The sequence below is a fragment of the Hipposideros armiger genome, unplaced genomic scaffold (assembly GCF_001890085.2).
Source record: "Hipposideros armiger isolate ML-2016 unplaced genomic scaffold, ASM189008v1 scaffold_33, whole genome shotgun sequence".
NCBI classification, from domain to species: Eukaryota; Metazoa; Chordata; class Mammalia; order Chiroptera; family Hipposideridae; genus Hipposideros; species Hipposideros armiger.
The window spans coordinates 3,731,328-3,746,837 of NW_017731383.1; the positions used below are offsets into that span (position 1 = coordinate 3,731,328).

Consider the following 15,510-nt stretch of genomic DNA (forward strand, 5'->3'; position numbering starts at 1 on the left):
GGGCCCTCTGGCATCCCAAGCGAGTTCTTAACCATCGCACCACTCGGCCGGCCCATAGTATATAATTTTTTAATTTTACTTTTATTTTATCATAAGTGATTTTCCTCTATTGAGATAGTTTTAGTTGTTATTCATAGATACAATGTAATGAACTTAATATTTTATTGTTAGACAGTTGTATTATTTCCTACATTTTAATATTATAGATAGTTTTGCAAGTAACGTATTCATAGCTTTTATTTTTTTCAGTTGAATTATTTTCTCAGGCTAAAGTTGTCAGTGGTTGATCAGTTCCTGAAACTCATATGTTTCTGGCATTTTATTGTTTCCCTCTGTTCTTCAAAACCTCCAAGCATGAAACTTGACACTTGTGTTTTATAGACAGTATAGGAAAAAACACACTGTTTAAGCCTAAAACCAAACATTTATTTCAAGCTTCGCGGACAGAATTGTGTCACCCATGAATCCCTCTTTGGAGAGCTCCCACACACTCCTGTCAACCCCTGAAACTAGACCTGTGGTATCAGTTTTTTACCTGCTGCGAGGTCGGTTAACAGGATCAACCAGCTTTTATACCACGATCTCTTGTCCCCAGGGGAATGACTGAGGCAATACTTGGGAAATGGGATACAGGACTTCATAGCTCTACTTGTAATAGGCAAATAGCACATGATGCTTGTTTAAAATCAGTGATTTGTTTGTTGGGAGAAATTTTACAGTAGAGAAAACCAAGAATTTTAAAGAAATGTAACAAAAGTATTTTTGTTGGAAGGCAAAGAGTGGGTCTGTGTTTGCTTACTTATCAGTAGAAACTATTTTAATGATTAGCTCATAGTAGATGCTCAATAAAAATGTGTTGAATGAAGGGGGGGAAGGATGCATTATACCCAAAGGAAATCTATATCCTGGATATCACCAAAACAAATTTCTCTGGCCAGTAGGTGGGGCCATAGTGTGTCACCATTAGCCAGCTTGGAGCATAATATAGGTGTGGCCAATTTACAATTCCAAATTTCCACTTGACCTTTGCTACCTTGATTGCTGCTCCTTAAAGCAGCTGTGTTCAGCCAGTAGGTCAAAGGGAGATTATCAGGGCAGAATCTCCATTTTCTGATCACTTCTCAAAGGGTCTTAACTCGGTGCATTACTCAGCTGGCTTCACCCCAGATACTCTGTTGCTCTGGTCACAGGTTCTGCAGTTCACCATCATCTGTGGTATCCCTCAAATAAGCGTATAAGTATACTATACTTAAAAATTAAACATTCTTTCTCCGAAATTCAAATTTACGTGGGCATCGTGTATTTTTATTTGCTGAATCTTGAAACCCTATTTCCAACCACCATCTTAGTTCCTCGCAACAGAGATTTTAGTTTTCTACCGTAATTGGGACCAGGACTTAGTCTCGCCGTTGGACTCTGGTCATCCTTTGGCTCTCAGTGCTGAGCAAAAGGGGCATCCAGCCCTGGACATTGGGTTAGGGCTGAACTATCTCACGATGGCCTCTGAGACATTTTTCAGAAAAGAGAAGCCACCTGACAACCTGGAGTAAAAGCAGACAAGCAAGAAATTACAGGTTGACAGATGGAAGATGGCCCCTCCCTTCATGTAAAGTAGACAGTTTGTGCTCCACTTGTTCTGTTTGTATGGTACATGGATAGAAGCTAGAGAAAGTCGGGAGTGGCATTGTGAATGCTGTCTCAGAGCTGCGGGGACGAAATGAATGGCACTGCTTGGTTAGTGTGCCAGAGTCATGACTTGCTGGTTAACGCTCTCCACAGCCAAGTGAACCAGGACCGATGCTGAGCTCTGTGAAGAGCAGACATGAATGTAATTCCAGGAAGGAGTTCAGAATGAAAATACTGCATGGCAAGTCATGTAGTGGTTAAGAATATGAGCTCAGGAATCAGGCTTCCTGGGTTCCGGTCCAGGGTCCATCTTGTCTAGCTGTGTGGTTTTAGGCCAGTTACTTAACCTCTGTGAGTCTCAGTTTCAGCATCTGTAAAGGAAGGATAAGAGAATCTACTTCAAAGGATTGTTGTGAAGATTAAAGGAGATAATGCATGTAAAGCATGTTAAATCAATAATGACCACTGATGTCATAGATGTGCTCCTCAGAGTCAACAAATGTGATCCATAGGGAAGATCAAAGCAGGAAGTGTTTCTGGTGCAAGCGGTTTGGGGCATCAGGGTTCTTTATGTTGCAAATGATAGAGAGCCCAACTCAAACTGGATTAAACAACAAGGGAGACTTGTTGGCTTCTGCCACTGGAATGTCCAGAGATGGGGAAGGTTTCGGGAGTGGTTTGAATCAGCAGCTCAATGGCATCCTCAAGGACAGAGGTTCTTTTTGTCCCTCACTCTGCCACCCCAGTATCAGCTTTATCCCCTGGCCAGCTTTCCTCCTGGTGATGGGATGGCTGCCAGCCACAGTTGGGGCTTCATGCTTCCACATTCACCTCGAATGAGGGGAGAGAGGGGTGCTTTACCCTGGCATTCCAAGTAAGAGTGCTGAGATTCACTCTGGCTAGCTTGAGCCCTCGGCTCACCCCTGAGCGAATGATGGGGCCAGGGTGTGAGTTCATCTAGGCCGGTACAGAAGCTGCAGGGGGGATAAGCTGTCCAGGGGGGAGGAATTCCAGATGGAGACCTGAGTGATACTAGAAAAGGACATGGATGCTGGGTGGCAGTCAATAAGTTGTTACATCTGGAATGATGGGAGCAATTTGTCAAAAAATGTGCCTCAAATTAAGATTAAGCCCAGGATGAATGAAGGTGCTGCAGTGAAAACATGGGGTGCTTGGGGCATGGCAGAGCTTGTGGTGGACGTCCTTCATGTCCCAGACTCAAAGGCAAACCTATTAATAAAATTCCTTCCTGGCAGCCGTCTCCTGGTGTAGGTTCAAGGAAATGTATATTCAAGGACGGGGAGGAAATTTCAGCCACAAAGCTTCAGTTGTGCAGCCCTGCAAGGTCACCTGGAACAGACATGATTTCTTAAGAAGAGCAAGAAGGTGGAAAGAGGGCCGTCCGAGTGGCGCGTTGGTTAAGAGTTGGCTTGGGACACCAGCTCTGAGCAGCAGGGCCCAGGTTCAGATCCCACATTAGGGCCAGTGACGCTGCGCCCTCTACAGTTAAGATGGTGAACAACAGCTCAACCTGGAGCCGGGCTGCCATGGGTCACTGGCAACAGCGTAGGCTGCAGTGGGCTGCTGTAAAGTTACCATGAGCAGCCGGCAGCCAACATGAGCTGCCAAGAGCCTGTGTGAGTGGCCGTACAGAGGCCAGCGAGCGACTGCCTCACCCGGGAAGAGCGCAATGATAATACCAACATGGGCCAGTGAAGCGACGTCCTCCACAACTAGACTGAAGAACAAAAGGACAGCAACTTGTCTGTTCCCCTTCCCCAATTCCCCAATAAAATCTTAAAAAAAAAAAAAAGGAAGGCAGAAAGAGAGAAGAGGCACAGGCTGCCCAACATCACGGGGCTGCAGGAAAAGAGGAACTGGCAAGAAGGCCAAGTTAAGGCAGTCACCCTAACTTGAGAACCAGGAAGGAGTGCCGCCATGGAAGCCAACCAGAGGACGTGTTTGCTGATCTCTCCAGGGAGGCTCAAACGGGAGGCCAGTGGGAAGGGTCTGGAATGAGTGTCCCACAGAATTCATCAGATGTCCCTGGGGACGTGAGGAGCCCCCATCCTGGCTCAGTAATGACAGTGGGCCAGCTTCTAGGTTCTGACGGCTCCTCTGGACCAGCGAGCCACCACAGCAACATCTCTTCAGAGATGGCACAAAGCTCCCTAGGTAGCCCTCCCGCTGACCCAGGAAAGCCACCCAACCCACACCAGATTGTGATTAGGTGATAAATGAAACTTGATTATGTTAAGCCACTGAGATTGGAGATCACTTATTACAGCAGCTAGCATTAATCACCCTGATTGATACGCGATCTGAGTTGTTGGTAAAACCCATAAATCAGTATGTTACATGGCATGTCAGATGGTGAGAAGTGCTGTGGAGAAACAAAGCAGGGGAAGGGCGTGGAGGAGTGCTAGGAGAGGGCATCTGGACATGTTCTAAGGGGCACGGGGAGCACATGCAGACATCTGGAGGAGAACAGTCTGGGCAGAGGGAAGAGTTAGTGCAAAGGCCCTGAGGTGGGAACATGCCGGCCTGTGCGCGGAGGGAGGGAGTGAGCAAGGGGGAATAGTCAGAGAGATGCTTGGTTGGCTCAACCTTGTAAGACTGGTGGGAAGTGCCCAGACACGTGTTGAGCCTATTGGGACAGCCTGGGCAAAGCCTTAAGGATGGAACATGGAGCCAGGGGAAAGGATCCAGGTTTAGACTCCACAGATGTGTGTTCTTCTGTGGTCAGCCCTAGACTCCTGAACTTGGAGTCCTCTGAGGGCTCAGAGAAAGGAGGGCAGATACGGTCAAATACCACCTCAGCCCTCATGAGCTTGTGTGACTTTGTTGGAAGAGTTGTGACAATCAAATGATAATTGCCTGGCTAATGATCAGGTCTGGCTCAGTGCGCATTCTTTCCCCAGCCCCTTTAAGTTACAGAGTAAACTCCGCAGTGTAACCCTCAATTCAAGTTTTAAAAGTCAACTTTACTGAGATATAATTAATACATGATAAACTGCATACACTTAAGTGTAATTCAGTGAATTGTGACATGTATATCCCTGTAAAATTATCACCCCCACAAAATACAGAACATTTCCATCATCCCTAGAAGTTTTTTCAGGCCCTTCTGCAATGCACCCTTCCCTCCGCCTCGGCCCTGGACATGATCTGCTTCCTGACATTATAAATCTGTTTGCATGTTATAGAACTTAATGAAAATGGAATCATAGTCTCCTGTTACTAGCTTCTTTCACTTAGCATAATGCCCTTGAGGTTAATCCATGCAGTTGTGTGTATCAGTAGTTCATTTCTTTTTATTACTGAGTAGCGTTCCATTGGATACATCGTGTACCACAATCTGTTTATCCATTCATCAGTAGATGGCTGCTCAGATGGTTTCCAGTTTTGAGCTGCTGTGAATAGCACTGCTATAGCATTCATGTCCCAGTCTCTGTGGACCTAGATGCTTCAGTTTTACCTGGGTCAATAAATACCTAAGTGTGGTATGGTGGGAAATCGTGCGATAAGATTCTGTTTAGCTTTTTAAGAAACGGCCACAGTATTCCATTATGGTTGTACCATTTTACATTCCCATCAGCAGTGTCAGGTAACTCCGTTTTCTTACCGTCTAGAGAAACATCAGTTTGTTAATGCAAGAAGACAGCAGGGCAGGCCAAGTCACCCACGTGACTGCTGCAGTTTATGTCTAATTGCCATGCAGCACAACAGTTATGCAGCCCATTAAACATTTGGCCTGTGCTTGAACTTGTATTCTATTACATCAGAGACTCTTCTGCTATGTTCTGCGGACACTTGCTCACTCATGGTTATTTATTTATTTTTAATATTTTTGTAAATACTGTTAGCTCCCTATCAGAGTTATAACATACATAAGACTAGGGAACACTTATGTGTATCTCTCTCTCTCTCTCTCTCTCTCTCTCTCTCTCTCTCTCTCTCTCACACACACACACACACACACACACACGCATGCACACTAATTTGGAGAGCACCTCTGGGTAAACATTCTCTGGAAAACATCCAGCTCAGTTATGGAGACCTATTAAGAGTACCTTCTAGAGCCAGCCGAGTGGCTCAGTTGGTTAAGAGCTCGCTCAAGAGTTTGAGCTCTGAGCAACAGCGGTTCGAGTCCAGCCCGAGCTGAGCAGCCGTTGAGCTGCCAACAGGTAGCAGAATGGCTCAGCTAAAAAAAAAAAAGAGTACCTTCTAGTCTATCTGATCCCCATCCCCCACATCTTGAGAAGAGGATTTAAAAATAAACTTTTAATTTTAGAATAGTTTTAGATTTGCAGAAAAGTCATGAAGATAGTGCAGAGTTCCCTATTACCCCACACCCAATGTCCCCTATTGCTGACATCTTACATTACTAGGGTACATTTGTCACAACTAATGAACTAATATTGATCCATTATTATTAGCTAATTCAGATTTCTTTAGTTTTTACCTAATGTCCTTTTTCTGTCCCAGGATCCCACCCAGAATCCCATGCTGCATTTTAATCTGTGACCACTTCTCAGACTTTCCTTGTTTTTGATGACCTTGAGAGTTTTGAAGAGTCAGGTATTTTCAGAATGTCCCTCAATTTGGGCTTGCCTGATGTTTTTTTCATGGTTAGACTGGTTATGAGTTATTGAGAAGAAAACCACAGAAGAAGAATGCCATTCTCATCACATCAAATAAAGGGCACAATGCCATCAACCTGATTTATCCCTGCTGATGTTGACCTTGATCACCTGACTGAGGTCATGTTTGTCCACTGTAAGGTTACTTTCTCCCCTCACCCCCCACCTTGCTGGCCCCTTTGGAAGGAAGTCACTATGCACAGCCCACATTTAAGGGGAAGTAGCTACGTAAATCATTTGGAATTCTAATACACAGGAGATTTGGCTCTTTTCCTCATTCATTTCAATTGTCTGTTTATATCAGTAAGGACTGTTAGATATTTATGTTATACTTTGGGTTATAATCTGATACTATGTTATTTACTTCGTTGCTCAAATTGTTCCAGCATTAACCACTGGGAGCATTTTCAGCAGGTTCCTGTGTCCCAGGAGGAGAGAGAGAGATAGCTTAGCCCTTCCTTACTCTCTGTCACTAGAAGATGCTCCAGGCTCATCTTGTATATTTCCTGCCCAAGTCATAGAATCAAGTCATTTATCCAAGGAACCCAGGCTCCTTTTATTGGGGAATAATATGTAAATTCAAATCTGGCTCTGGATGTGCTAGTTGCTGCTGGGTGTCTCTGCTTTGAGGCCTTCAGGGCTGACACAGCAAGCAAATATATGTGCAGATACTACCCTATGTATAGACACATATCTATAAATATTTCTATATGTATCCATCTGCAGCTATAGTAAGCTAAACATGAGCTCATACCAGTGTCCCTACTCTCGTCCAGTACCACATGGGTCGTTCTAGCTTTCCCCCTTGGCTTGTCTGTAACCTCCCACTCCAACAGAGAGAAATCTGGCTCCCACATCCATTTACTTAATTGTCTGATTCCAGTGTGCACCTATAGTGTGCTTTCAGAACTGCTAACCTATACCTCCATGGGAAACAGCTTTGCCAACTAGAGCACAGTGCTCTGGCACTTCCTTTTGCCTTTAGTTTTATAGACTTCACTCATTTCCAAAATTACTTAGGTCAGCATCTTTTCTCCCATCCAGACCTTGCTTATGGCCTGGCTCTCCCCTTCCCTCACCTGTGGGGCTCCAGTGGTGGTGGTCTGTGTGGGGACTGGATCCCATGCTCTATGGAGTCTCATCAGTCCCCTCTGCCATCATTAGACTGACACCCCTCACCCCAGACAACCCAGTTGAATCCTCTCAACCCATCTGCCAAGTGCTGTGACCTCAGGGCTGCACTGTCCCAAGGCCCAGCCCGTCAGTGTTCACTCCTACCTGAGGACCATCGCTCACCCCCTGGGCCGTGCAGCAGGGGCCCGCCACTCTGGGCCCTGGCCAAGCTGTCCAGCCATCCTGCTGGTCTACCTGGTAACTGGGGCCTTCTCAGGTTACTCAGAGGATCACTTTGCCTTAGAAACTCCAGCTGTCACCTCGGGCGCACCAGTAACCGATGCCAGGGTCCTGAGCAGCAGATGTTCACAAGTGCTGGGTTCTGTCACCGTGGCCACTGCAGTCACCAGTAAGGAAGGTGAGCAAACCTGGGGAGGAGGTCCGGCACCCAGTATTCTGGGATGAGGGGCCCTGGGATGCCTCCCTCTCGTGTCCTGAGATAGCCCAGCCAGCCCTGTTGGGAGCCCGGATTCCTGTTTCCAGGCAAAGGTGAGCGGGGAGAGAGTGGCCCGGATAGGGAGCTCCAGGTAGACGGGAGAAGGCTTGGGTCAGTCTTCCAGGCTGGGACGCACTGGAGGGCGTCTGAGTGCTGGCAGACTCTTCAGCCCTGTAGGTACCAGAGGTTGGGTGTTAGAGGTGTTAGGAGTTGCCTGCTGTGGCCTGACAGGCAGCCCTGCCGCAGGTGTGTTGATCAGAACAGGTGTATACCTGGGTGGGGGTGGGACATGTGTCCTTGTCCCGAGTTCAGTTTCCAGCCAGTCCCTCCTGGACTGCTTCTCTCGCGGTACAAGCTCTTCCAAGACCTGCTGATGACCCCCCCCCCTCCCGGGCCCAGTGGACCTAGGAGTCTGGTGCTGCCACCAAGCGACAGAGGAAGTGTCCTTGAGGCTCCATGGCAGCAGCTCGGCCTAGCAGAGGAGGATGAGGGCCCCTGGCGTGTGACAGCCTCCATCCACCCCACCCAGGGTGAGGAGTTGTCATATCGTGCTCTCTGGTGGGTGGGTGACACAGGTTCTCACTGGATGTCACTCAAGGACATTGCTTCTTAGTCCATGATGCTATGGAACTCTGGGTCTCCCGGCCTACAACTCCCCAGCTTCCAAGAAGTGTTCTCCAGATGTCCTGGGAGAGGCCAGCTGCTGGAAGAGGGAGCCAGAAGAGTGACTCCCATGGGCAAGGGTCCCCAAGCATCTGAGGAGGGCTGAGGGGTTTTGAGGGCCTTCAAAATCCATCCCTCAGAGGTTCTTCTCAGCCATGGTCGGGAAGTCCTCAGAGCTATGGACTCCTCCAGAAAACTGAGCCTTCACAACACATATTGCCTACAATTCCAGAGGCCACCCATGGACTCATGAAAGGAATCCCCTCTCTAAACAGACATATGGACACACACACACACACACACACACACACGGTTCTCTCCAGGACCGTCAGCCTCATGCCGCAAGGCTGTGTTTGTGCCCCCAGCCCACCTCAGCAGCCCATACAATGGACCTCTTGGAGGACAGAGTCACTTCCTCCTTCTGAGCCTGTCCTAAGCCAGGAGCCCAGAGATCCCGAAGCAGCCACACACTGCTTCCCCAGGGAGGTTAAGAGAGTCTTAGAACTCATAGGGCAAATATCCCCCAAACATCAGTAGGGATTTGTGAGCTCATGTCACTGGGAAGTCCTTTTGTCATATGGAAGTTGGTGGATTTCAGGCACAGCTGGATCCAGGAGCTGAGCCACTACCTAGGAACTGAGCCTCCACATGGAAACAGAGACAAGTCAAGGCCCAGACTGGCACCCTCCCTCCCCCCAGGGCCCTTTAAATGGCATGCAGACCTGTGTACAGGGCCACAAGGAATCTCCTGTGTGCTGTCTCTCCCTCTCCAGCTGAGCCACCTCTGCTGCCATGCCGGCCACCAACCAGGGCTGGCCCGAGGACTTCGGCTTCCGGCTGGGCGGCTCTGGCCCCTGCTTCGTCCTGGAGGTGATGGAGGGGAGCAGCGCGCACGCCGGGGGGCTGCGGCCCGGGGACCAGATCCTGGAGGTGGAGGGGCTCGCTGTGGGTGGCCTGAGCCGCGAGCGCCTCGTGCGCCTGGCCCGGCGCTGCCCACGCGTGCCTCCCAGCCTGGGGGTGCTCCCAGGCCCAAACGGTGGCTCTGGCGCGGAATCCGGCCTAGAGCCCGCGACCACAGTCTTGCGGCCCCCGCGCCACGGCCGCGGCCTCTCCTTGGGCCGTGAGCTGCTGCGCCTCGCAGGCCGCAAGCGCCCTGACGCGGTGCACCGGGAACGCAGGCGCAAGGCCCAGGAATTCAGCCGCAAGGTAGGGCCCCTGGGTGGGGCTCGTGTGGCCAAGGGCTCCCGTGGGCAGGGCATGTCGGATGGGCATGCTGCGGCCCAAAGTGGGCCTGGAGCTTGAGGCTCCACAACCTGCAACCGAGAAATCTAAGGACAGATTTACCAGAAATTTAATGATACTCAAGCTTCAAGGCCCTGTACCTAACTAATTTTGTGATTGGGTTCGCCTGATTTGTGGCGGTTGCTTTTCTTTTTTCTTGAGGCATAGGGGTGTACAGTAAAGTGCATTAAGTGTACAGCTCCATAAATTTTATATATGCAGACACCCTTGTGACCACCACCCTGATCAAAGTGTAGACTAATGGAATAAGGATAATAATAGGATGGGGGTTATAGAATGATTCCTTCACCCCAGAAGGTTCCTATGCCCCCCTTTCCTTGTCTGTCTGCCCTGTCAAGAGGTAGCTGCTATCCTGACTTCCATCATTATAGATGCTTTTTGCATCTGTTAACTTCATATATAAATAGATTCATGCAGTGTGTCTTCTTCGGTGCTAGGCTCCCTGAGCTCAGCATGGCCTGTGACCTTCATCCACCACGCGTGTGGCAGTGGCTTGTTCTTTCTATTGCCTGTGTTGCTAACATAGTGTCTTAGTCCACTTGGGCTGCTAAACAAAAGACCTGGTGGTTTCCGAACAACAGGCATTTATTTCTTACAGCGCTGGAGGATGGAAGTCTGAGACCAGGTGCCAGCATGTGGAGTGAGGGCCCTCTTCTGGGGTGCAGACTTCTGTCTCACGTGACAGAAGGAGCGAGGGAGCTCCTTGGGGTCTCTTTCTTAAGGGCACTGATTCCATTTCTGAAGGCCCCGCCCTCAGGGCCCAACCACTGTCCAAAGGCCCCACCTCGTGGATATTAGGTTTTCAACATGTGAAATTTTTTTTGGGGGGGGCAGGATACAAACATTCAGACTGCAGCAACAAATGATGTCTCCTATAATCCCAGATGACCTGCTTTAGAAACAAAGGTCTGCCCCAGACTCCATCCAACCCCTGGAGAGCCGTGACGGGGCAAGGTCAGCGCCGCGGCAGGCAGGCTGGACACGCAGACCTGGCCTGGAAACAGGGCCTGGGTGGTCATCAGCAGAGGGTGAAATCCAGTGGGCTGCCCAGGCCAGCTGTGGTGTGCTTTCTGGCAAGGGAGCATAGGAAGTGATGGATTCTGGTTAGCGGTCACCATGCACATCCAAAAGCTCAGAAAGAATCCCAAAAAAAGTTTGCCTCAGGAAGATCAAGGGCATCTATGGAGTCCCCCATCGGTTTTCAACAATCAGCTCCTGGGTCCTTGCCAGCACCCTCTCTGCCCCAGTTTTTCCTCCTTGAAGAATCTGATATTTAATAGAAAATCCATTAGTGTCCCGTGATGGTGCCTCATGCTTAGATGTAGGTTGAGAGCATCTGGATAATAGCTGACACCAAAACCGCACTGTGGCACAGGCCCCAGGAGGGAGGAACTATTTTTTCCTCTTTCTTACATAAAACATCTTTCCAGCTAGCCATGCTCTCCTTTGAATTGAGGCTGCAGCTGACTTTGATTGCAAAGCCACTGACCTTCCTGGACATGGTGGGTGTACCAGGAGGGCGTGCCCCGCCCTGCAGTCTGCTCTACTCACCAAAAGGGAAACTGAGGTCTGCAGGGGAACTGCAGGAAATGCAGTGCGCGAACAGCTAGCTGGCCACTTGCGGCTCTTTGGTTTGGCTCCATAAACATTAACCGAGGGCCTCCTGTGTGCCAGGCCCCGTGCTTGGGGCTGGACAGGAGTAAGACCTCAGGTCTGGGTCCCGGGCCGTCACACCTGTGGTAGAGATAGACAGCGACAGTCTTGGGGTGCGCACGCGCTAGGACTCAGGCATGCGCAGAACGTGGCCTCTGACTGCTTCCACGGTGTTACTACCTCTGAAAAGCCTTCCTTAACCCCCTTGTGCCACCATCTTAGGAAGCAGCTGGAGAAACAGTTTTGAAGTTCAGGAGCAAGCTCTGGGCTAAAGGTGAAGATGTGGGAGTCACCGTGTGGGGTCCTTGGCCAGAGCACTGTCATGGGTGCTGCAAGTGGGGCGGGCTGTAGGGGGAGGGGCAGTCATATGGAAAGTGTAGACAGCTCTGGGCCCGAAAACTAAGAGGGTGATGAGGCGGTGGGGTCAGGGGGACTTTATTTACGTATTTATTTATTTGATGGGAGAGGCTTGAACGTTTAAATAAGTTGAAGGGAAAGAGGCAGTAGAGACGCGGAGATCTGAGCATTTAGCAGTTATTAATAATGGACCATGATGTACAAGGACTAGGAAACAGCTGTGAGTAGGACAGGCTGGGAGCCTGCTCTCATGCAGCTGACATTCCTATGAGGAAGTGGACAAACAAAAAAGCAAGCTATTTCACGTAAAGATAACGGAGATGAGAGAGTGATGGGGGCCACTTGGGCAGAGTGGTCAGGACAGGCCCCCGAGGAGTGACTTTTCGGCTCTTCATCCTCTGAGAGTGGAGGGTGGAGGCTGGGATGTGGTGTCTGGTCAGAAGTTGGGAGGTGGATGGAAGGTGAATGAGGTGGCACGGGTCAGCCCTGGTTCTGGCCAAAGTTGCACACACGCCCCTGAGAGATGCATGGCAAACTCATGCTCACTCAGCTGCCCAGCCTCCCACCTCTGCTTCAGGGTCAGCTCAGGATGTTAGTGCTCAAAAACACCCCCAGACTCTCCATCAACAGGGCAGGGCTTTCATCGAGTATGGACAGACAGTGGTTTGCTGCAGCATTAAAAAAAGTAACAACACCAGACACAAGAGCCTGCATGTTGTATGACCCATTGCCTCTACCCAGTCTAGTCACATCCGTAGAGAGAAAAGTAGACGAGTGGTTGCCAGGGGCTGGGAAAGAAGGGGATGGGGAGTAACTGCTTCTTAGGTTTCCATTTGGGGGCGTGAAAAAGTTCTGGTACTAGTGGGGATGGTTATACAACAGTGTGGATGCACTTAATGCCACTGAAATGTACACGTTAAAATGGTTACAATGGTAAATTTTCTTTTGAAAGAATTTTTAACAATACCAAAAAAAAAAAGGAAAAAAATGGAACAATAATAACTTGTGTTTCTTTTCCTGACTACATGTCATATAAGCTCACTGTAGAAAAAGTAGAAGCCATTGAATTATTTAAAAAATCCAAATCACTATAAAAGTTAGTGTGTATTTCCTATGCACAAATGTGTAATTATATATAATAAAAAAGTAACGCTGTGTGTTCCATTTGATAACCTGCTTTTTTTACCTCCCTATTTATCACACTTTTCTACATATCTGATAATAGCTTACTTGAGATATAATTCACATAACATGCAATTTGCTCATTTAAAATGTACAATTCAGTGGTTTTTAGTGTATTCACCACAGTTGATTTTAGAACATTTTCATCACCCCATAAAGAAACCCTGCACTCCTTAGCCATCATTCCCCATTTCATGATTTTAAATAAAGGTTGACAGTGTCATCCTCACTGGGCAAACAGTACCACATTGCATCAAATCTAAAACACTGTCCATTGCAAGATGCACCACTGTTTTATTACCACTAAGAGAGGAAAAATCCCTGCCAATTAACCAATGACACGTGCTTTCTCATCAGCTTCTTGTCACTTAACTTAGTAGTTATTGAAAAAGGACTTTTAGTCTGATTTGGACATATTTAGTACCAGCAGGGCACATAGCTCAGTGGATGTAACACTACAAACACCTATGACCAAATTCACACACACACACACACACACAGGAGTGACGATTACCCTCAAAGACACATGCTGATCTCAGAGATGTTAAAACATGAAAAAAATACCCTAGAATTAACGATGTCCAGTATTGCACAGTATGGAGTGAACTTGGCAACAAAACAACGAATGTCAACTCCACTAACTTCGGCAGGAAAAGAATTTGTGGGAGGCACAGTACAGAGAATCAGTGCTGGAGACCCAGGCTTAGAACCAAGAAAGATCACACCCCGGAGTACAGCTGTCCTGAAGCATCCTTCAGGAAGAGTCTGCTTGGGGCGCGCTACGGGACTCTGCCACTGCCCTGACCAGCCTCTGCTGTCCCCACGTCTCTGCATCAACCCTTCAAGAGCCAAAGCCCTGGGCAAGTGCCTCCAGATGGCCAAAGCTACAACATAACGCCACGGTCTTGCCTCCCACCAGGAGAAAATGTTCCCCCCTTTCTTGGCTACATAGCCAATAAACTACAGATGTCCCCCAATTGGGTGTGCAACACGCCCATTTCTACGGACTCCTCTGAGTAGATCCCCATCAGCTGGCTTGTACACAAAGATGAAGAGAACGGAAGTCCAGAGAGAGCATCGAGGGAGTCAAAATCCAGGGCTAAGCATGCTTGCCAGAGCTTGCTTCATGGAGCCAGAAGTTCTCTGTGGGATCTGTCAGTGAACGGTGTAGTAGAAAGGAGCATAGTATTATCATAATAGTAACCAGCAATTATTGAGTGCCTGGCACACATTTAAGCTCTTGCATTGATTCCTGTGATTCTTACATTATTCTGTGGAAGGACTATCTCTGGGCTTGAGTCCTGACCCCATAACCCTGGGCAAGTCCCTTCACCTCTACCAGCCTCAGTTTCCTTAGAACAAGATCCTAGCCGTGCCCACGTTGCAGGGCTGCAGAGGTTTCAAATGGAGTGACTTGGTCAGACAGCTCACAACCACACAGGAAGGGCTGCTCGTGTCAGCTGTCCTGTGGAGGTAAACTGAGGGAAGAAGGGAGGGGCCGAGGTTCCCCGGTGTTCTGCCCTGGGTCCCTTGTGATCATTCACAGGACCCTTCCGCGCAGGTGGACGAAATCCTGAGGGACCAGCCGGCTGCCAAGGAGCAGGTGTTCGCTGCACTGAAGCAGTTTGCAGCCGAGCAGCGGGTGGATGACCTGGTGTGGGCACTCACCCTGGCACTGCCCCGCGAGGCCCGGGGACCACTCCTGGACAACCTCAGGTACCTCAGTCTGGGGTGGAATGGGCAGGCAGGGTGTGTCTCGTTTCGCTTAGGGGTGTCCCACTGCCATCCCAGGCACTTCTGCCACTGCAACTGGACCCTAACACCCCTTCAGTCCCAGAACAAGCGTGGGCCAGTGACCCTGGGGAGAGCGGCTGTTGGCTCTGCTGGATGGCAGGACATTGCTTTGAGTGAGAAGGAAAGGGCTGCTAACTGCTGGGCTGGAACAGGCACAGAGGGGACCGTCCTCCTGATCTGAAGTCCCAGCTGGCCCTGCTCTATCCCCAAACCAGGTCATAGAAATAAGCAGGCTACCAGGAAACTCCTAGTTCATTATGGAGACAAAGCAGTGGCACAATGTGCAGTTCAGGGTCGTGCTGTGGGTCCCTGACACCCGGTCCTATAAACAGTGTATGCTTTCTGCCCTTTGATGATGCCAGCCAGCTGTGTGCCAACCACCTCACCAGGACCCTAGAGGAACACTGTCTGGCTGAAACCACCCAGCACTATTATTCCCATTTCGTAGAGGCAGACTGAGGCCCAGAGAGGTTAGGAGGCTGGTCCAAAGTCACACAGCAAATGAGTGGCAGGCACAGGAATGTAAACCCAGTCAGCTGTGCACTTTCTGCTGTTGTGCTCAGCTTTGGAACACCTAAGTTTATTTTTTAGAAAAAAAACCCTGGTGGTCCACACCTGGAGTGGTCCAGGGAATCTCCTAGCCCTACAAGGACTAGGAAACAGCTGTGAGTAGGACAGGCT

The 15,510-nt window shown here is 49.1% G+C and overlaps 1 protein-coding gene across 1 annotated transcript in view; it reads left to right on the forward strand.

Moving 5' to 3' along the window:
• The window catches only part of GRID2IP (Grid2 interacting protein), a 50,431-nt gene that overhangs the window by 9,862 nt on the left and 25,059 nt on the right, over positions 1 to 15,510 (forward strand). The window contains exons 3-5 of the mRNA XM_019637426.1: positions 7,687 to 7,800; positions 9,315 to 9,747; positions 14,597 to 14,751. Coding sequence (XP_019492971.1) covers positions 9,334 to 9,747; positions 14,597 to 14,751 — 569 coding nt within the window. The 5' untranslated portion in view covers positions 7,687 to 7,800; positions 9,315 to 9,333. The remainder of the gene's footprint in view (positions 1 to 7,686; positions 7,801 to 9,314; positions 9,748 to 14,596; positions 14,752 to 15,510) is intronic.